General features: G+C 35.4%; 2 protein-coding genes across 5 annotated transcripts; both read right to left on the bottom strand.

Moving 5' to 3' along the window:
* Window positions 1–147: 147 nt before the first annotated feature.
* Window positions 148–17,156, bottom strand: LOC109817684 (putative inactive methylesterase 20). Of its 4 annotated transcripts, none has more exons than XM_083068382.1 (5): window positions 16,647–17,156; window positions 15,862–16,032; window positions 8,041–12,280; window positions 1,988–7,151; window positions 148–1,098 (listed from the first exon to the last, which is right to left on the bottom strand). In XM_083068382.1, the coding sequence occupies exons 1-3, from the start codon at window positions 17,022–17,024 to the stop codon at window positions 12,209–12,211; spliced, it is 621 nt and encodes a 206-aa protein (XP_082924508.1). In that variant the 5' UTR covers window positions 17,025–17,156; the 3' UTR covers window positions 148–1,098; window positions 1,988–7,151; window positions 8,041–12,208. The 4 variants fall into 4 exon arrangements, with proteins under 4 accessions (XP_082924508.1, XP_082924511.1, XP_082924509.1 ...); XM_083068385.1 differs by having other exon boundaries at window positions 8,041–13,054; window positions 16,647–17,154; XM_083068383.1 differs by lacking the exon at window positions 8,041–12,280 and having other exon boundaries at window positions 16,647–17,154.
* A 4,963-nt stretch (window positions 17,157–22,119) lies between these two features.
* Window positions 22,120–23,448, bottom strand: LOC145955021 (uncharacterized). The gene is made up of 2 exons (XM_083069719.1): window positions 23,278–23,448; window positions 22,120–22,815 (listed from the first exon to the last, which is right to left on the bottom strand). The coding sequence occupies exons 1-2, from the start codon at window positions 23,446–23,448 to the stop codon at window positions 22,120–22,122; spliced, it is 867 nt and encodes a 288-aa protein (XP_082925845.1).
* Between the last annotated feature and the right edge of the window lie 288 nt (window positions 23,449–23,736).

The following is a 23,736-nucleotide window of genomic DNA, read 5'->3' as shown; positions in this document are numbered from 1 at the left end:
TGCTCCCTTGAAATAAGTGTCAACCGTGTATAACCTAAGAGATTTTGCCTCTAGCGTTAAGATATGGGGAATCACTCTTTAATTTGAATACAAAACCAATATTTTCAAAAAAATTAAATAAATAATAATAATAATAATAAATAATAATAATAATAATAATCTGTGTCTTCTTTTTTCTTTTATACTCATAAAAATTTACTTTGTATTTTGAAAGCAATAAAGAAAAAAAAACAAAGTGTTTCCTCGGCATCGTTATAGAACATGCTCTCAGGCCAAGATCATGGATGAGATGGAGGAACGCAACGAAGAAATGAGAAATGATATCAATCAACTGAAGGAACAAATGGCCCAAATTATAGAGATGTTGCAATCTATACAAGTGAAAAACATGGAAGGGACCCCTCCAGTAGCTAGAGGAGAATCATCAACCTCTCCTGCGTATCCACATGGCTTTACCCCAGCCCCAGCACAACCATTAACTCTACATCTTAACAATCCCGACCAACATGTTGACCCTCCAGAGGTCCAATGGCCACAATATGGCTTTCCGCCCAACTACACACCTCCAACAATCATGGATCCTCCGGATAAGCACCAACCATTGGTGAACCAACCGCCTAAACAAATGCCACCAACCCAACATGAGGTTCCACTCATGAATGCCACCTCTTACAAACATCAAGTTCCCTACCAAGCCCAAAATTCTAATTTCACCAACCAAGGGAATCCTCACCAAACTTCTGGGGGATATCAACCAACCTCAGGAATTGAGCATGTTCAGTCTAGCAAAAAGTTACAAATGCTAGAAGATGTAACGACCCACCTTAGGTCATCACATCAATAACCAACCAAAATAAAAGAGCATTTATAATAAAAAAAATAGAGCAAAAGCCAGCTACGCTAGAGTGTAAAAATTGTTTTCATAATAGCAAACATAAGTATATTAGTCATTCTCAGTAAAATCATACAGTCATCCAAAATATATTAACATTAACCATTAACAGAAACACCCTAGGTGCTGGTCAAGCTCTAAGCCTAGCCACTTCTCAAAGCAGCTACCCAGAAGACTCCTTGCTATCCTATGGCTTCACACCTGATCTGCTCCCCCACATAGTGAGATCATCACAGTTCCACCACATGGAAACATAAGGGTTAGCACGTATAAAACCAACCATAGTATAAATATCATTTAACAATTATTTGTTCAAACCAACATGTATTTCCAAGATAGATATAAACCAATAGCATACATATTAATTAAAGAAATCCATAACCCTAGTATACAATCCATACCATATGTATACATAATCCACATCCAAAGCAAAGTCACACCACCGTATAATCCATGATGTAACCAACACATCCAAACCAAATGTTGGCCTCAACACCTATCCAAACCAAGTGTTGATACGGTGAAACATGTCAGCAACCCATGTCTCACGCCTAACCTCTCATGGAAAGTATACAGTTGGATTACGTCGTCACGTAACCCTGGTGGGGTCACCTCATCCATCGGTATGACTCGACCTAGACCCATACCGGTAGCAAATAGATACTTAGAGGAGTACTTCAGAATCCACCTAACATCTGAAGTGGTTTACTATATAATCCTTGGAAAAGTTCCAAATTGGAAATCCTCACAATGGGATTCCGAAATTTCATATTTTCTCCAAAGATTATATCCCTGATCTCACCAAGAGATCTCCCAGCCATAACCTTACTCCTCTCAGTCCTATTTACTTTTCCAAACCACATACACATACTTCATAATTATATATATAAACATAATCATAACCATGTCAAATTAAATATCCAAAACAACCACCAACTTGAATAAATAACAACCATCAATTTAAATAAATAACAACCTTCATACAAACAAAATAGCATATTAAAAGTTATACTACTCCTATCATGCTCATGTATACTAGATTAAGTCTTATAAGTACTACCCATACTAGATTAATTTTATAAATGCCACCCTTACTTGGATAATTCTGAACTGAAACTCGGGCAGAAACTGAGACTATAGCACAGCTGCCTCCCCAAGGCTCCTTCCGTCTAAAACAGGGACCGGAGCTAAAACTAGGACAGAACCTCCTCCTCTAGATTTTCCCTTGGTCTTCAAAGAGAAGAAGAGGGAAAGAAGAGAGTATGAGAGAAGAGAGGATGAGAATGAGAAGTGTTTCTTGGGATGGTTTGCAATGGAGAAGTGAAGGCCTATTTATAGCCTCCAAAACACATTAAAAAAATGTAAAATAATGGAGAAAAGATAGACAAAACTAAGTGGAATGAATTAGTGGAATGAATTATAGAAGTTGGTGGGATGAATTAATGGAGTTGGTGTGAATTAATGGAGTTGGTGCCATGTTCTTTTCCGCACCGACTTTGGCTACTGATTTGGACCTTATAGACAGCCGAATCTGAAAATATTTCCTTCATGAAAGTTGTAGGATTTTCTCTTATCTTTCCATAGCCACCAAGTTTGTATCATTTGAACAACCACCGACCAAGTTATACCCCAAACACCGAGGCTTGCCAATCAGCCCAGCGAGAAACAATTGTATTAATAAAAGTCCAATTTTGACCTCCTAAACGACCGATTTTGCAAATGGCTATTTCTGCAAAATTTGTGCGTTTTTCTCTTAGATTTCCATTGACACCAATTTTGCATCATTTGGACCATCACAGCCCAAGTTATGCCTCGGACACTGAGACTAGTCAGTCAGCCCAGCGAGAAATGATTCTAAAAAAAAAAATTTCACAACTATCTAATTAGATCTAACAACACACATATCTTTCTAAGCATAAATGGAGTGTGAATTATCTATAATTGAAGTAAAATATAACCACCAAATTATGACCAAATGCCACATAGTAATAATGACAATAATAATAATAATAGTAATAATCATGTTGAAAACTGAGATGTTACAATTCTCCCCAACAACAAAAATTTTCGTCCTCGAAAATTCACTTACTTGAAAAGAGATTTGATCCTTCATCTTATCTTCCAACTGGCTTCATTAGTAACCTCATTCCAAATAATCTTTACCAAATTGATAGATTTTCTCCGCAAATGTTTAACTTTCTTATCTATCATTGAGACTGGCTGTTTCTCAAAAGTTAAATTCTCCTTAAATTGTACTGCCTCTGATTCCAAAACATGACTCGGATCGTGAATATACTTTCTCAGTTGTGAAACATGAAACACATCATGCAAATTAGACAGGAATGGAGGTAATGCAATCTGATATACCACTGATCCAATCCCCTTGAGAATTTGATACGGCCCAATAAACTTAGGATTCAACTTCTTAGCTTTAATAGCTCTTCCCACACCTGTGGTAGGAGTCACCTTCAAAATACATGTTCTCCCTCTTTAAACCAACACAAAGGTGTTCTACATTTCCTCCCATATAGAGCCTCAAATGGTGTCATTCCTATACTTGCGTGAAAACTATTATTATAAGTGAACTCGACCAAAGGTAACATTTCTTCCCAACTCCCTAGATAATCCAAAATACAAGCCCTCAACAAATCCTCCAAAGATTGGATAGTTCTCTGAGACTGTCCATCAGTCTGTGGGTGATAAGCAGAACTGAGTCTCAACTTAGTCCCTAATGCCTGATGCAAACTCTGCCAAAATCGAGAAGTAAAACGAGGATCCTTATCAGAAATAATACTGGAGAGCACACCATGTAATCTAACAATCTCCTTAATATACAACTGAGTTAACTTTTCCAAGGACCACTTTATATTCACTGGAATAAAATGAGCACACTTAGTTAATCTATCCACAATCACCCAAATAGAATCACAATTCTTAATAGACCTTGGAAATCCAACAACAAAATCCATAGTTATACTATCCCATTTCCATTCTGGCACTTCCATCATCTATAATAAACCTCCTGGTTTTTGATGTTCTACCTTAGCTTTCTGACACAATGCAAGATGCAACATACTCGGCCACCTCCCTCTTTATACCATTCCACCATTTTTGTCATACCCTGATGTACACTCAACTTGCTTTTTATGACCTTCCTCAAGTATCAACTTCTTCAATTCTGCATCTTGTGGAATACAAATTCTGCACTTGTACCTTAAAACTCCATCCATATCTTGTTCAAGATTCTTCCTAAACTTCCTAGGAAAACCCACAACAAAGTCTATACACATTATCTCATTTTCAAATAGGAACATCTAAAGGCTACAAAAGTCCTAAAAGGCACCTAATGTTCTGTCTCAGACTTATACTATACTAAATATGAGTACACACCATCCTCTATTCCTCTCTACACTTAAGGCCACCATGCTTCCACTGCACGACTTTGATACACCTTAGTAGCTCCTCAATGGATACTAAGAGAACACTTGTGTCCTCCCTTTAAGATCATCTTCCTAAATTCAAGATTACTAGGCCATAGATCCTATTATTGAACCCCAAAACATCATCAATTTCCACTCGTAAAGGGCTATTTATACCCACCCCTACTAATCCTCTCCACTTGGTTCACTAAGAAAGAATTTAACTCCTAGGCTTCTCTAATCTCGTCCATTAATTCATTAGTTACTTTCAACATACTAAATTCAATGCTCCTAAGGGTGAGCTCACACATCACGCTTAAGTCTCTAAGTTCTTTAGTCAAATCCAACCCTTAAATCATCAAATGTGGTAGGCGAAAGATCATCCTACTCAAGGTATCTGCCATAATAATATTTTCATTTCTACGACCCTCTCCAAAAATCATGTGCCTAAGCGTAAGTTTTACACAGAATCAATCTCCAAGTCTTACCACCTCATCTATACCGAAGGCAGCTCTTATCCACTACCTTGTCCTATATCCTCTTGTCTTGTTTTCAAAATGAATCAACTAATTATGCTTCTCCAATTTCCTTCAATAATTCACTTGTTACTTTAGTCATACCTAGTCTCATACTACTAAGGGTAACCTCATAAGCCAAACTTAAATCTTTAGACCAAACCAAAAGATCTATCTCTCTAACCATAAGGGAAGATATATCTAGAGGTCTTCTACTCAAAGTATCAACCACCATACTAGCTTTGCCCAAATGACAATTAAGATCAAAATCCTAGTCCTTAAAAATTCCAATTATCTCTTCTTGTCAATAGATATTTAAAATTCTTATGATCGCTAAAAACCTCTAGCTTAGAATCATATATGTAGTGTCTCCAAATCTTAATTAAAATTGCTAACTCAAGGTCATGGATAAGGTAATTCCTCTCATGAATTTTCAATTGCCTAGAATCACAAGCTACTATCTTTCCTTCATGCATCAACACTCTTCCCGAATCTATCTTAGTAGCTATAGGAAAAGAAAGCAAAGCGATTCCTGTAGTAGAGGCGAGTGAGATGAGAGTAGCCTAAACCTCGAACTGCTATCTTAGAAATTTACTTAATAAATCTCCTATAAATTATCCTAAGAAAACTCTTAATTTTACTAATTGAATTAGGTATCTCTCACTACAACTTCTACCTTAGGTAGCTCTATGTTAAACCTTCACAAGAAATTACATGGCCTAAAACACGCACCTAATACAATCAGAGTCATACTTAGATAATCTAGCCTAAGTTTATCTTGGATATATCTTCACACTTAACTCTAATATGATGGTATCACATCCTAAGATCAAAACCTTTCATTAACACACAAATATCCACTAATTGATCCATAAGGTCACATACTTGCATATCAATTCATATTAGAATACTTCCTTCACATATACTATCCCTAAGCATATATGAATTGATCACCATGAACCAAGCATATCATTTTAATCAACCTTTCAATGACCAAACCTCAAAACATCACCAAATCTATTTTATCCTTGTTATGCCTATCATGACAGTATATATCTATAGAGTTATACTCATCCAAATGATTTCAAACCTGTCTTAAATGAAAGCTAAATGAATAAGCTACAACTTTTAAGATTTCAAAAAGATCACCTTCCTAACTAAAATTTCAACAATCACTTCAAGTATATTCAGCTCTAACAACTAGACTTCTGATCACCAAAGCAGTCATAACTAGAGTTCTAGACCTGCTTTTTACCTGATTCCAGTTCCATTAGAAAGATAGTATCTAAAGCCATAATTCTCATAAAGACCACAAAATCAGATTCTATCAATATGATACTCATACTGGTACAACAAAATTTCAACAAAAATAATCCCCATATCATACAGCATTAGTGTACTAACATACCTTAATCATTCCAAACTCACTCCTTTCCACCTTAAACTCATATTCAAGCTTTTCATTACAATCCTAAACCAAAACAGCTCACAAAATAAAATTCACATACTACCTCAACCATAAAAGTTATCATGCAAGCACCAACACTCAAGGAACGTTCCAATCTCCCATCAAAACTTCAATTCTCAGATACAACCTCTTTGGATTCAATCACTACTACTATAGATTCCTAAATTCCATTAATTGTAAACTCTTGCCAAATCAATGTCTCACCTAAATCTAAGGTGTCAATAATTTCTAGTTGATTATCAAGGCTTTATTCATACTATTGGTACCTAAGCTCACCATAAAGTATTCTATTATCCAATAGTAGCAGCAATTAGCTCCATAGCTCGAGCAATTTGCCGCCCATCCATGCTTGAAGAAGAATTAGAATGATTTCCCCTACCAGTCATCCTAAAAAGGTCAAAGAACTTTATGAGTTTACACGAAACTCATAAGAAATTCCTAATCAAGATTAAGAAACTCATGAGTTACTCATGAAGTTCCTTTCAAAATTCGTTTCCATACAACGGAAACATAACAAGACCATTCCCCACAAATCCTAAAGAGACTTGACCAGGCTCTGATACCAAAATTGTAACGACCCACCTTAGGTCATCACATCAATAACCAACCAAAATAAAAGAGCATTTATAATAAAAAAAATAGAGCAAAAGCCAGCTACGCTAGAGTGTAAAAATTGTTTTCATAATAGCAAACATAAGTATATTAGTCATTCTCAGTAAAATCATACAGTCATCCAAAATATATTAACATTAACCATTAACAGAAACACCCTAGGTGCTGGTCAAGCTCTAAGCCTAGCCACTTCTCAAAGCAGCTACCCAGAAGACTCCTTGCTATCCTATGGCTTCACACCTGATCTGCTCCCCCACATAGTGAGATCATCACAGTTCCACCACATGGAAACATAAGGGTTAGCACGTATAAAACCAACCATAGTATAAATATCATTTAACAATTATTTGTTCAAACCAACATGTATTTCCAAGATAGATATAAACCAATAGCATACATATTAATTAAAGAAATCCATAACCCTAGTATACAATCCATACCATATGTATACATAATCCACATCCAAAGCAAAGTCACACCACCGTATAATCCATGATGTAACCAACACATCCAAACCAAATGTTGGCCTCAACACCTATCCAAACCAAGTGTTGATACGGTGAAACATGTCAGCAACCCATGTCTCACGCCTAACCTCTCATGGAAAGTATACAGTTGGATTACGTCGTCACGTAACCCTGGTGGGGTCACCTCATCCATCGGTATGACTCGACCCAGACCCATACCGGTAGCAAATAGATACTTAGAGGAGTACTTCAGAATCCACCTAACATCTGAAGTGGTTTACTATATAATCCTTGGAAAAGTTCCAAATTGGAAATCCTCACAATGGGATTCCGAAATTTCATATTTTCTCCAAAGATTATATCCCTGATCTCACCAAGAGATCTCCCAGCCATAACCTTACTCCTCTCAGTCCTATTTACTTTTCCAAACCACATACACATACTTCATAATTATATATATAAACATAATCATAACCATGTCAAATTAAATATCCAAAACAACCACCAACTTGAATAAATAACAACCATCAATTTAAATAAATAACAACCTTCATACAAACAAAATAGCATATTAAAAGTTATACTACTCCTATCATGCTCATGTATACTAGATTAAGTCTTATAAGTACTACCCATACTAGATTAATTTTATAAATGCCACCCTTACTTGGATAATTCTGAACTGAAACTCGGGCAGAAACTGAGACTATAGCACAGCTGCCTCCCCAAGGCTCCTTCCGTCTAAAACAGGGACCGGAGCTAAAACTAGGACAGAACCTCCTCCTCTAGATTTTCCCTTGGTCTTCAAAGAGAAGAAGAGGGAAAGAAGAGAGTATGAGAGAAGAGAGGATGAGAATGAGAAGTGTTTCTTGGGATGGTTTGCAATGGAGAAGTGAAGGCCTATTTATAGCCTCCAAAACACATTAAAAAAATGTAAAATAATGGAGAAAAGATAGACAAAACTAAGTGGAATGAATTAGTGGAATGAATTATAGAAGTTGGTGGGATGAATTAATGGAGTTGGTGTGAATTAATGGAGTTGGTGCCATGTTCTTTTCCGCACCGACTTTGGCTACTGATTTGGACCTTATAGACAGCCGAATCTGAAAATATTTCCTTCATGAAAGTTGTAGGATTTTCTCTTATCTTTCCATAGCCACCAAGTTTGTATCATTTGAACAACCACCGACCAAGTTATACCCCAAACACCGAGGCTTGCCAATCAGCCCAGCGAGAAACAATTGTATTAATAAAAGTCCAATTTTGACCTCCTAAACGACCGATTTTGCAAATGGCTATTTCTGCAAAATTTGTGCGTTTTTCTCTTAGATTTCCATTGACACCAATTTTGCATCATTTGGACCATCACAGCCCAAGTTATGCCTCGGACACTGAGACTAGTCAGTCAGCCCAGCGAGAAATGATTCTAAAAAAAAAAATTTCACAACTATCTAATTAGATCTAACAACACACATATCTTTCTAAGCATAAATGGAGTGTGAATTATCTATAATTGAAGTAAAATATAACCACCAAATTATGACCAAATACCACATAGTAATAATGACAATAATAATAATAATAGTAATAATCATGTTGAAAACTGAGATGTTACAGAAGAGAGGCTAAAGGTTGTGGAAGGAGGTAGCTATGATATTGGTGAAGCTGTCAATCTTTGTTTGGTTCCAGACATAGAGTTCCCCCCAAAGTTCAAAGTTCCTAAATTTGATAAATATAAAGGAACAAGTTGTCCAAAGAATCACATGACCATGTACTGCAGAAAGATGGCAGCGTATGCTCGCAATGATAAGTTGCTTATTCATTGTTTTCAGGATTCTTTAACTGGGGCAGCTTTAAATTGGTATATGCATCTTGAACGGGCCTATATCCGCTCCTGGAAGGATTTAGCTGATGCTTTCCTTAAACAATATAAGTATAATCTTGACATGGTTCCAGATAGGTTTGAACTACGTAACATGTCTAAAAAAGATGGTGAAATGTTTAAGGAATATGCTCAGAGATGGAGAGAAGTGGCAGCACAAGTGGAACCTCCTTTGTCTGATAGAGAAGCAGTAGCCCTGTTCATTGATACTTTACAAGCACCGTTCTATGATAAAATGATTGGGAATATTTTATCAAATTTCTCTGATATAGTCATCATCGGGGAAAGGATTGAGAATGGCATGAGGAGTGGGAAGATTGCGGTTAACTCTATTGAAATAACTGGTTTAAGAAAATTTTCAAATGGTGCAGGAAAGAAAAAAGAAGGAGATACAAATGCAGTGACATTCAACTCCCCTAGGTCACCTAACAACCAACCTCCTTATTTTTATACCCCTCACATGGTCTACCCAAATATCACTGCCGTCTCATCACATCCTCAACAACCTATCCATCAAGCTCTGCAAGCTTCACCCACAATACCTACCGCACGACCACCTCAATCTACCCAGCCATGGAACCAAAATTCTAACCATGTGAGGTCACAAAATACCCAAGATCGGAAACCAATTGAGTTTGACCCTATCCCTATCTCCTATACTGACTTGTTCCCTCTCCTACTACAAAATTCACTAGTAGTACGTTGCCCGATGAAGCCCATAGAACCACCATATCCTAGGGGATACGACGTTAATGCCAAATGTGATTATCATGCGGGAGCTATTGGTCACTCCATTGAAAATTGCAGGGCACTAAAAACCAAGGTACAAAGTTTGACTAAGGCTGGGTGGTTAAACTTTAAAGAGGACAATCCTAACATTGGGAATAACCCTCTACCAGGTCATGGAGGGCCGACAGTTAATTCTATTGAGGAGAGTAGATGGGGTCCCTCTCAGTGATCTGTGAGAAAGCTTTTGGTGTGATGGGTTTGAGTTTCCAAACTCAATAGCTATTGTTGAGCAAGACTCTTGCGAGAATGAACATGCTAGTCTGGTTCACGCTTGTCCACTGAACGTGGAACTTAACAATTGGGAGATTGTCAAGCTGCCTGTTGGTTTTTAATTCAAATTTTAAGTAATTTTCTTGTAATGTCAGTCTTATTTCTCTTCCCAAGGCTTTAAGATTTATTTCTTTAAATAAGGGCTCATGTTTTTCCTTTTAAATATTAAATAAAATGCATTCATTCTTCTTTCATCTCTTACCCTTTCCTTTCTCCTTAATCTCAAAAAAACATTCACTCATCTTTCACCTTTTACCTCTTCCTTTCTCCTTAATCTTTTTACTCAATCTTATTCTAACTTTAAAGAATGCAAAAAATGCGCTCAAAAGTGATAATGCTAGTGTTGCATCAAATAATTTTGATTGTGCAGTTAATCAGACTTGTGAGGAAATGGAAAATGATTGCTCTAAATACTAGATGTATGCTGATAACATCAATGCTTTACCAAATTTTCTTAATGTTTTCTCACCACCTTGGACATTTTCAATGTGGGAAATGGATTTTATTGGCCCTATTGAGTCGAAAGTGTCAAATGGACATCGCTTCATTCTGGTTGCTATTGACTATTTCACCAAATGGGTTGAAGCCGCTTCATATGCCCATGTGACTTGAAATGTGGTTGTAAAGTTCATCAAAAGGGAATTAATTTTTCGTTACGGTGTGCCAAGCAGAATCATCACTATTAATATAACCAACTTGAACAACAAGATGATGACAGAATTATGTGTTGACTTCAAAATTCAGCACCATAACTCTTCCCCATACCGCCCAAAGATGAACGGGGTAGTTGAAGCAGCAAACAAGAACATCGAGAAGATCATTCAGAAAATGGTAGTGACATACAAAGATTGGGATAAGATGCTTCCATTTGCTTTACATGAGCAGCAAACAAGAATATCAAGAGGATCATCAACTGGGGCAACCCCATTTTCCTTAGTTTATGGAATGGAAGCAGTCCTTCCAATCAAGGTTGAAATTCCATCTTTAAGAGTATTGACGGAAGCCAAATTAGAAGAAGCAGAATGGGTCCAAACCCGTTTGGATCAACTAAATCTCATTAAGGAGAAAAGTTGAATGCAATTTTTCATGGCCATTTATACAAAAGAAAAAATGTTCGCTAGATTGAAAACCCGAAAGGGCAATCTAGGCAAAAGTTAGAGCGGCCCGCTAGATTGAAAATTTGAAAGAACAATCTAGGCAAAAATTAGGGTCAACAAAAAAAAGGGGGAAGCTCGCTAGATTGAAAACCCGAAAGGGCGATCTAGGCAAAAATTAGGGTAAAAAAAAAAACACAAAAAAAGAGAGCTGGTTAGATTGAAAACCTGAAAAGGCGATCTAAGCAAATTGAAAGCGACATGCTAGGTTGAAAACTCGAAAAAGCAATCTAGCAGATAAGCATCACGCCAAATTTCAAGGTATCAATTGGGGCCAGACACGGTAGAGCAAAACAAACTGGGGAAAATACGTTGAATTATCCTCTCAAGTTTATTAGCGAGCAATCAAGGTTATTGAAGTGTAGTACTAGCATTATTCATCTGGAAAATGTCACTCACATAACAGTTACCTCCTATTGCTACCATTGTACTTATTTTCCATTCTTGTCATACAATGACTTCCTTTATAAACACATTCTTACTCTCTTAAATAAGATTATCCTACCTCTTTGTTGCCAATTCTTTTTGCATTTTATGATAATATACTGAAAGGAAATGCATGTTACATCTAAAAAAGGAAAATTCAAGGCATTACAAATTATTTTTATGAGTTTTAAAAGCCACAGTATGCTTGATAATTTCTTGATAAATGTTACAAAGCGCAACCAACAGGATAATGTTGTTTCAACTCATAAGTGTTTACAACAGCTTAAGGGTAACCCACAGGAAGTAGCCAACTATCATTCAAGACGAAAGTATCCAAAGACCTCACTCATCCATGATCCTTGACTGTGTGTCACGATGAGGAATTTCTGAAAAATAAAGCAAAAGCAAAAATAAAAACGAAAATAAACAAAAGTTTAAGTCTTGAAAGATGTGTCTCATAACATTCTTTTTGCATCACATCACATTTCATTTGCATCTCTTGCTTCCTAGAACTTATGACGTAGAGTTTTTAGGCTAAGCACTTACTTCATATATGACTTTCTTTTTAAGCCCAGTATCTGCCTGGCACCAATTACATTTTTCTTTTAAAGCCCAGTATCTACCTGGCACAAGTTGCATTTTTCTTTTTAAAGCCGAGTATCTGTCTGGCACCAATTACATTTTTCTTTTTAAAGCCCAGTATCTGTCTGGCACCAATCACATTTTTCTTTTAAAGCCTAGTATCTGCCTGGCACCAGTTATATTTTTCTTTTAAAGCCCAGTATCTACCTGGCACGAGTTACATTTTTCTTTTGTATAAAGTCCAGTACTTACCTGGCACAAGTTACAATTTCTTTTTATAAGCCCAGTATTTACCTGGCGCGACCCATCGACTAATCCATCACAAGCATTTTGGTCGATCCAATATCAACATTCGATCAACCCAGCACCAGCATTTGATTGAATTGGCACCAACAATCGGTCGATACAGCACAAGCATTTGACCACTCCAGCAGTAGCATTCAGTCTATCAACATTCAATCAATCCAGCACCAGCATTTGATTGAATTGGCACCAGCATTCAGTCGATGCAGCACAAGCAGTTGACCACTTCATCAAGCACAAGCTTTCAACTACTTCAGCATACGCATTCAGTCGATCTAGCACAAGCATTCGACCACTCCATCAAACATTGGCATTCGGTTGATCAAGCACAAGCATTCAACATTAACATTCGGATGATCCAGCACTAGCACTTGATGATTCCAACACAACATTCTAGCATTTGACTAGCTTCAAGCAAAAGCATTGAATCTTTCAAGAACTTACTTCATCAACAATAGCTGGATAAAATTAATTCACATCTTTATTTCTTTCTTATCATAAATGATCTAAATTACCTTATTTAGATTATTTAATAAGAAATAAATAAAGAGGGCAACTGTGAATAATCAATTTTATCCGGACTCACAAAAGTGATGAAATAGACATCTACTATGAAGGGAAGGATCCCGAAACATGTCGACAAGAAGACAGGACTTTAGAGGGCCCAAAAGCACAAATTAAGTATTTTTTTTTTGGGCCCGGAACGGGCCGTTCCAAGGTCCAGAACGGGCCGTTCCAAGGCTCCAAAAAGGCCAAAAACCCTAATTTGGAACGGGTTGTTCCGAAATTGGAACGGGTCGTTCCAATATTGGAACGGCCGTTCCTAAAAAGGAACGGGCCGTTCCTACATCTGGAACGGGCCGTTCCATGGCTGTTCCGGTCTAAAAAATTGGGTGTTATTCTCAATGCTGGAACGGGCCGTTCTGATTTCAGAACGGGCCGTTCCAGTATACGAATTTTTCACACAACGGCCATGTCCAGAACGGCCGTTCCGATTTTGGAACGGGCCGTTCTGGACCCCTTCCCGAAGTCTATAAATAGACAGCTGGGGCTCATTTCTCGAGGACCTGAAAAATTTCGTCCAGTACTCTTCAGAGCTCGAATTTTTTTTTCTCTCTCTTCCCCCTCTCTTTTGTATTTCTTAAAATCTTTGAGACACCTCTGTAGTGTGAAAGGTAGCCAAAAAGCACCTTCTTGATCATTATATTCAAAGATTCAACTCATTTGATATCGTTTCTTCTCTTAATTTTTCTTTTATTTATTTATTTATTATTATTATTATTTTATTTTTATTTGTTTGTTTATTTATTTTTGCTTATTGTTTGTATATAGTGAATACGATTTGTTGCCTTTAAGATTATTATTTAAAAAAAAATATTTAATATACGACCAATAATAATGTTAATTGAATAACATTTTTATCTTTAACATTATTAGGTCCTGGGGTTTAATGACTAGTCATCATTTGCTAGCTTAAACTCTCATATATGAAATTTCTTTCTAAAGAGTAAAGATCTGTTGCAACCAATAACGTTAATTAAATAACATTTCTATTTTTATCGTTATTGAAGGGATTTATTGATTAACCATTTGCTAACTTGGATCCTTGTGCAAAATCTATTTCTTTAAATAAAAATATAAACATAATTTTTCTTATGTACATTTATTTTTATGGTTAATGATATTAATTGAGTAGAACTTCTACTCTTTAATATCATGTAAATCATAAAAGTTAATATAATACTTATTCATTGTCCTACACTTTAAACATATTTTAGTATCAACAAATAAAGTCAATAACATGGATTGAATAACAATTCTATCTTTCATGTTATTGGAAGGGTTTATTGATTAGCCATTTGCTAACCCAAATCTCTATAATTTTCTAATAATAAAAAATAAAAAAAGGGGGCATCTTAGATTAAAGAAAATATATGTCACATACGTTTTTGAGGAATAAATTAAATATTTATAAATTCATATAATTTTGCGCAATTAATTAAAGGTACTGTTTTTACGGGCGTTGTAGGGTGCTAATACCTTCCCTACACGTAATCGACTCCCGAACCTAACTTTAATTTTAAAGATTATCTTTTAAAGGGTTTTCTAATGTTTTTCCCTTAAAATAAAATATTGGTGGCGGCTCCATTGAAAAATAAAAATGTTAGCGTCATCCCGTCGTGATCCCGGTTACGACAATTGTCTAGCGAATTTTCTGCTCGGTTACTCTCGTAGTACTATTGAAGTAAAAAAAATAAAAATAAAATGGTAAGGACAAGTGTATTTTTTCTATAATTTAGCCCAAAAATAATTGTTTACCAATACTTTGTGTTAGATTTGTCTTCCATTACTTTATATAGGTTTTATCTAATAAAATTAAAATTTATATATATACATACAAAGAGATTAAATGTTATCGATATAATTTTTATTAATTATTACATCTTTTAATAATTTTATATTAAAAATAAAAAAAAATTATTACATCTGTTAAATGTACGTTTTTTTCTCTTAAATCTTGTCACTAAAAAAAATTATTTATTAGATTACTTTTTAATTGATACTACATTCATATAAATCAAAATTAAGATAATATATGTATTTTAAAATATATTAAATTATAAATATTTAAATTATTTTTAATTATTATTCAATTTTAATAAAATTTAATATAAATATAGATGTGATATATATGAATTTATAATTTAACGGTTGATATTTTCTATATTATATATATATATATATATATATATATATATATATATATATGAAATTAACTTGTATTGGAATTAAAAAATATGGTGAATATCTTGATTATAGATTTAAAATTAAACATTAATTACAATACAACAATTTTTATTTTCATATTTTTAAATGTGAAAATATTTTGATCTAAGAATAGATCAATTTTACAAAATAATTATATGATAAAATATCAGCAAATGAGTACAAAGTCAAATACTTTTGCACCATTGTAAACTGATGAGTTTTCATATTCTTTTATTTTATCACATTTTGCACATGCGTGGGGTTTGAAAACTGACGAAATGTTTAAGTATTAAGATTAGGATGAGAAGCAAACCTTTTCCAAGACATAGGATGGTTTGTGTTCAGTGTCTGGAATTACAGCTGTTAAGAAAACAGCAACAGCTACCTTTTCTGGGAATTTGTCCATTGCAAGTGCTATGCTGAGTCCTCCAAGGCTGTGACCAACTAGAACTATCTTCTCATTTTGGGCAAGTGTGGCCAATAGCTGCAACAAAGGTTCAGAATACTCTGAGAAAGTAACAACATCTTCTATTCTCTTCATGTTGATGCCAGAAGCTGCAAGATCAAGCACTGTGACCTTGTGTCCTGCAGATTCCAAGAGTGGCTTGAGCTTATACCAACACCAAGCTCCATGGCAAGCCCCATGCACCAGAACATAATGCTTCCTATCCATACAATTTCCTAACCCATGATGTTTTTTTTTCTTCTTTTTTTCCAGAGGGTACTTTGTATAGACAGTACTGAATTGTGTCTTTGGCGTCTTTTTGTTTGCAAAAGGTCGAATTATTCGCTCAAAATAGTCAAACTACATGTGCATTATTTTCTTTTTCATTGTATATGACTTTTTGAACTTTGTAGGTAATTTCTAAAATTATTTATGTAAATAGAATTATTTTGTATTTTTTTTTTATGTTTTTGAGACTATTTTATATAATGTCCATAACGATTTAGGTGGCATGAGTATTTTTTTTAAAAAAATTTTAACGAGTCGTTTGAAGATAATCTATATATGTGATGACATATTTCAATGGTAGCACTTGCGTGGGGTGGAAAAAATGAGGAATTTTTTTAGCATGATGAAGTGGATGAGAAGCAAACCTTTTCCAAGACATAGGATGGTTTGTGTTCAGTGTCTGGAATTACAGCTGTTAAGAAAACAGCAACAGCTACCTTTTCTGGGAATTTGTCCATTGCAAGTGCTATGCTGAGTCCTCCAAGGCTGTGGCCAACTAGAACTATCTTCTCATTTTGGGCAAGTGTGGCCAATAGCTGCAACAAAGGTTCAGAATACTCTGAGAAAGTAACAACATCTTCTATTCTCTTCATGTTGATGCCAGAAGCTGCAAGATCAAGCACTGTGACCTTGTGTCCTGCAGATTCCAAGAGTGGCTTGAGCTTATACCAACACCAAGCTCCATGGCATGCCCCATGCACCAGAACATAATGCTTCCTTTGTGTACAATTTTCTGAACTCATAATATGTTGTTTTCTTCTTGTTGTGGTTAATTGTTGGTTACGGCTACTGAATATGATCCTTATTCCTTTATATAGACAACTAAAATTCGCCGGCGGGTTTGGTGAATTGGCATCATGTTGAGGGCGGCTTTGATGCTTAAAACAACTCGTATTGTTATTTTTTAAAATAAATGGTTTCTTTTTCCAGAAAGTTATTAAATAAAAAATATCTTAATCTCAACATATAAATTAATTTGAACGCACACCTTTACTGGGTAAAGTTGACAATTACAAGTTGCATCTTTTAAGACTTTGATTGAGTTAATTAAATAGGATGAAATTTTTGACCTATAAATGAGATTTTGAACGTGATGACTTTTAGTTTCACCTTACGTCAACTGAAGTTATGTTTGTCGGTTTGAGTGGAACCGATATCAATTCTGTTAATTAAGGTTTCAATTTTGAATCTCAAATTAGAAGAAAATATAAAGGTGACTAATGAGGTTTTTTTTTTTTAAATAATTTTTATTTACAAAATCGGTTAATAATTCACATTAATAATATGATTATAAAAAAAATATTGAAGTAACACTTAATTATTATATATAAATATTCTATTTACGTTGGAAAATTAATTCTGAATGAAAAATTGATTTGTGGTTGAAGTAATCAAAGTAGTTTTTACGTTGGACAAAAATATGCATGATATACTAAATTTTATCATTTACTAATAAAACTCAAGATAATGTTGTTTTCTAGTTCATTCTAATGATTTAATATGTGGAATAGATTGGAAAAAAAAATACTTTAGGTGAAAACTTGTATACTTGTTTCTGCGCTATTAAAAATTGCTTAGTACTTTCCATAACGCGGTCCCTTTCGGCAATACCTAACATGGGTTTTTTCTATTCATTGTTTCATACAAACCCAGAAGATTTCGTCATTGCTTAGCACGTAGCACTTTATGTAATGTTTGACTGCGAAATATGCACTAGAGCCGTAGAGCTATTGTTTGCATTGCTTTACTTTCCTGTTTGTGGGGAAGTTACATTTATGAGTTCTTTTTATTTGAACTAGCACAAAGTTATTTCAATTTAGGTATATACGAAATTAAGCCTATTAAGAATGGAGACAATGATAGGATTAGCGCAACTAATAGGAACATATTTCCAGATATTCATCAACGATTATAAAGCAATAATTTTCATGCATGTAAACACTTATATAAACTGAGTGAGTGATACATAGATTGACAATACAAATCATTATCCAAATCACATAAATGCAGATTACAAAGTGTAACGATTTTAAGAGTAGCAGGCTATGAATACTACAAACTACGCTACGAAACTAAACGAAACTAAATTAATCCTAGAAATAGAAAGAAAATATGGCCAAGAAGTTGTCATACTCAACAATTCCATGCACAGAAGCCATATATAGAACTAAACGAAACTAAATTAATCCTAGAAATAGAAAGAAAATATGGCCAAGAAGTTGTCATACCTAACAATTCCATGCACAGAAGTCATATGCTCAGGCGGTGAATGCTTATGAGAGTGCAAGTATGATTCTTTTGACCCTTGTACACAAGATTGCCTCTTCCATTTATAGAAATGATCGAGAGCGGTTAATCTTGTGTGGGCTCAACGTGGGTGCATAACTGTTGTCCATTACATAAATCGCTTGGCTTTAAGTGTAACTCCTTATAACCACCTGTCCCACGTGCTTTTATCCCTTTGACACCTGATGTAGTAACTTCTATGTCGTAACTGCTAATCTACCCAAGCAACCTCTAACAACCTCTCTCCGTTTTATCATTTCGAGCCAACCTCGAATACCTATGCCTATAACCCATCCTGATTCCATATGGTAGGTATCCCGTTGGTGCCAAATTTTCGAGTAGTGAGTCTTTTATTCGAGTGACCCCAACAAATGCCCCCCTAGGAATTTAGTCTTGTGCCAGGGCGAGGGAAGATTGAATTCCTATTCCTTTTCGATAGACATTGATTCGATTTCTCCTTTTGGCTAAAGAACAAACTCCATATTTCAACTTTTCGACAGAAACCTAATTTGAAGCACCATTAAATGTGGTTACCGTTGTATTTAAAATTTTACTACCCCTCATAAATTTGACGGGGCCCATTCGCGTTTTTCTATACTCCTGTCCGTTGATTTGAAGCGTGATTTGAAACGTTTGATGGTTGATCTGACCTGTTGGCCCATTTTACTTAGGCCCGTTAGCATTGTTTAAAAGTCTCACTTAGGGTAAAATTACTTTTACCAATTTCATTATGCACACGGATCTCTTTCTTCTCCAACTCTTTCCGGTCTTGCTTTTCTTGCTGCTCTTCTTGCTTCTCGTTGTTACTATGGCTTCTTCTGCAACATCCACTTCGGCCACTGTGGTTTTCTGGGAGTACAATCTGTTTATCTTTTAACAAAATATCAAATATTTTATCAGCTTTTGTTACATCGAAACTATATCATTTTGTTGTGCCCCCTTCTAAATTATCTCCTGATTTTACCATCTGACATTGATATGTAGGACCAGGACGTAATTCAGCTATGTTTACTTCGAAATCCTCACTCATACCCTCATAATTAGCGTCCTCACTGATCTCTGCATTCTCTATATAAGCAACTTTTTCTTTTCAAATGAACCTATCGAACTTTCTTAATTTTTCTTTCTCTATCTTAATCTGTTCGATCCTTCTCACTTTTTCTTCTAACTGGGCCATATCCCTTAACTTTTCATTCACTAGTTTTTTACGAATTGAAAAATCTAACCCTGTAGTAGAAATTTTAACCAATTCATGTTCAGGTATGTTGGTATAACATCGGGATTTTAATTGCCTGAACCTATTCAAATAGTCGTCTAATGTTTCATGATTTTTCCTTTTTATGTTCATTAAATCAACTAGACTCACTTTAGTTTCTCCTTAAAAAAATGCTCATGAAAATTTCATTCTAATTGAGCCCAAGTATTTATCGAATTAGGAGGTAAAGTTGTAAACCATGTAAACGCATGTTTAGTCAAAGAACTTGGGAAATACTTCATCTTTAAATATTCATTGTTCCCTAAATCCCCGCATTCGACTAAATACCTTGCTATATGTTCGACAGTAGACTCATTCAATTCTCCCACAAATTTCGAGAACTTTGGGGTTTTTACCCCTCTAGGCAGTTCTACTTGGGTTATGTATTCTGGGAAGGCAGATACAAAATAAGGACGCTCATTTCGTCCTATCTTGAACCCATGCCTGTTTAATATCCTCTCTACAACTTGATCTAAATTTTTCTCGCGGTTCCTATGAGGCCTACCTAGATTTTGGGGAAAACCTCCATTCCCAACATGATTTTCTACTTCATCTCGAAGGCTAATTATCTCTCACTTTATCTCCTAATTTGTTTATTAACTCATATAATGTCATGATTACTATGGTCCATTTGTTGTCGAAGGGCTATCATAGCTTGATTACTTATACCTGTGGGGACATAGTTACTTTGTCGAACCAGAGACCCTTCTTGCCTAGTACCCACATGTTCGTAAGGATCTTGCATAACAAAACCCATTCCGTGTGGAGCAGGATTGTACCCTTGTGGGGATACGTGCAGTTGTGGATTTAGCCCTAAATAAGGCAAAGGCATCTCGACATGTATGGGTTGGGTGGTTCGCCAATTTGGAGGCATACCCCATGGGTATTCTCGAGTGGCATTTAAAAATTCTTAAGATACAGTTATTTGTCTAGCCACATTTTTAGGTACTACAGGAGGCGGCTTTGCCCCCGTTGTTAAGACAGTTACATTTTCCAAATTAGGATTTGAATTTCTATTTTCCATATCTACTGGAACATCGTTATTCACCTCTCTAGATGTAGACATGGTTCTTCCACTCCTAAGTCTCATACAACATACCTAAAACTAGTTTCAATTATGTTTCAAATACAAAACAAGTCCCACCGGGCGTGCCAATTTGTTTGTGGGGAAGTTACGTTTATGAGTTCTTTTTATTTGAACTAGCACAAAGTTGTTTCAATTTAGGTACATACGAAATTAAGCCTATTAAGAATGGAGACAATGACAGAATTAACGCAACTAATAGGAACCTATTTCCAGATATTCATCAACGATTATAAAACAATAATTTTCATGCATGTAAACACTTATATAAATTGAGTGAGTGATACATAGATCGACAATACAAATCATTATCCAAATCACATAAATGCGGATTACAAAGTGTAACGATTTTAAGAATAGCAGGCTATGAACTACGAACTACACTACGGAACTAAACGAAACTAAATTAATCCTAGAAATAGAAAGAAAATATGGCCAAGAAGTTGTCATACCAAACAATTCCATGCACAGAAGCCATATGCGCAAGCGGTGAATGCTTATGAGAGTACAAGTATGATTCTTTTGACCCTTGTACACAAGATTGCCTCTTCCATTTATAGAAATGATCGAGAGCGGTTAATCTTGTGTGGGCTCATCGTGGGTGCATAACCACTATCCATTATGTAAACCGCTTGGCTTTTAGTGTAACTCCTCGTAACCACCTGTCCCACGTGCTTTTATCCCTTCGACACCTAACGTAGTAACTTCTATGTCGTAACTGCTTAATGTACCCAAGCAACCTCTAACAACCTCTCTCCATTTTATCATTTTGAGCCAACCTCGAATACCTATGCCTATAACCCATCCTGATTCCATATGGTAGGTATCCCGTTGGTGCCAAATTTTTGAGTAGTGAGTCTTTTATTCGAGTGACCCCAACATTTCCAAAATAAAATAAATATATATTGGGTCTACTTCAAAGTAAGGGACGATGATCATTGAGCCTCGGGTGACATAAGGACAAAGGTGAAGGATACTTGGGACATCTCCAATGGAAGCAACTCATTAAGCAAATTTACTCTAATAGTAAGAAACTTTAAGAAATTCAACTTTTAGAATTGTTTTTCTAATTATTTATGAACCAAATTTAAATTTTTATTAAAAAGGACAACTGCACTACAATGAAAGAAAATAAATTATGAGAAAAAATACACAATAAGTAGATATTAAAAATAAAATAAAGCAATAGTAAATGCATAAACATTATATGAAATTAATTTTTTTCCTTATTATTTCTAAAACATTCCCAAATATGTTCAATAAAATCTGCTTGAAGTTGGCGGTGTATTCGTTTATCATGAATGTATGCTCTCCTTTGAAGGTATGTTGTTCTAAAATTGGGATGAACACCTATAAATATTTCAGATCTTGACATGTCATCATCTACACCATCATAATCAATATAATTTTGATAGGTGTCTCGCTCGTCCTCGATAATCATGTTATGCAATATGATACATGCATAAATTATATTTTTCATTATTGCAGCATCCCAAAAATGTGTCGAACCTCGTATGATTGCGAATCGAGATTGAAGCACTCCAAATGCACGTTCTACATCCTTTCTCGTTGATTCTTGTCGTTCGGCAAATAATTTCCTTTTTTTCCCCTGTGGCATGGAGATGGTCTTGACAAATGTAGCAAAGTCTGGATATATGCCATCTGCTAGATAGTAACCCATATTATATTGGGTTCTATTCACGGTGTATTGCACTGTCAGAGCAGTTCCTAAAAGAACTTCGTTAAATACATTAGATGCATTTAAGACAGTAATATCATTATTTGAACCTATAGTTCCAAAAAATGCATGCCAAATCCACAAGTCTTGTGATGCAACAGCTTCAAGAATGATTGTTGGATTGGCATGATGACCTTGACAAAATTGACCTTTCCACGCAACTGGACAATTCTTCCATTCTCAATGCATACAGTTAATTGAACCTAGCATTCCAGGAAACCTACGTGCCTCTGCCACCCATAGTAGTAGTTGAATGTCTTCGTTATTAGGGCGTCTCAGATACTCACCCCTAAATTTTTCACAAATTCCTTTCATGAATCTTTGTAAGCATTCCACTACACTAGTTTCACCAATTCTAATATACTCGTCCACAAAGTCAACAGGTGTCCCATAAGCCAGCATACGAAGAGAAGTTGTGCTCTTTTATAATGGTGATAGGCCCCTTCTACGTGTTGCATCGAGCCTCATTCGAAAGTACTCATCATGATTGCTTACAACATCTACAACTCAGAGAAACACATGTCGTCACATGCGAAACCGTCTTTAGAACTGAGTTTCTGTGTATACTGGATTTTTAGAGTAATAGTCATTGAACAATCATTCATGACCTTCCTCACGATTTCGATGAACTACCCTCCTTGTTTTGTTTGACCTTGTGGTGTTGGGAAGTCGTTGTTGATAGGTTTCTATCATCAAACGGATCAATTCTTCGTTGGTGTTGTCGTGTAGTTCATCATCTATGAATTGATCCAAAAGATCATCTAAATTGATGTTTGGATTATCTAAATTATTGTTTTGATCCATTACGTATCTATCTAAAAATCGAAGAAGAATAGATAGGTATTTTGTGTGAGAAGATGTGAGAATGAGTAGGATTGGATGACAAAGTCTACATATAAATAGTTTTACAACGACTAGTTTTACAACGGCTAGTTTTACAATGACTAGTTTCATAACAACAGAATTTGAATTACAATAATAAAAGAAATTAAAACTCAAATACTTCCCTAAACCCCAAAAGAAATTAAAACCCATATTGTTGTTTAAAATAGTTACAATACTTCTCATGAGCTTCACGTTGAGTCGATCTCA

The sequence above is a fragment of the Cajanus cajan genome, chromosome 2, assembly GCF_000230855.2.
Source record: "Cajanus cajan strain Asha chromosome 2, NIPB_CcT2T_4, whole genome shotgun sequence".
NCBI classification, from domain to species: Eukaryota; Viridiplantae; Streptophyta; class Magnoliopsida; order Fabales; family Fabaceae; genus Cajanus; species Cajanus cajan.
Note: the sequence above shows the minus strand (reverse complement) of the source record. Positions and strands in the feature narration are given on the sequence as shown.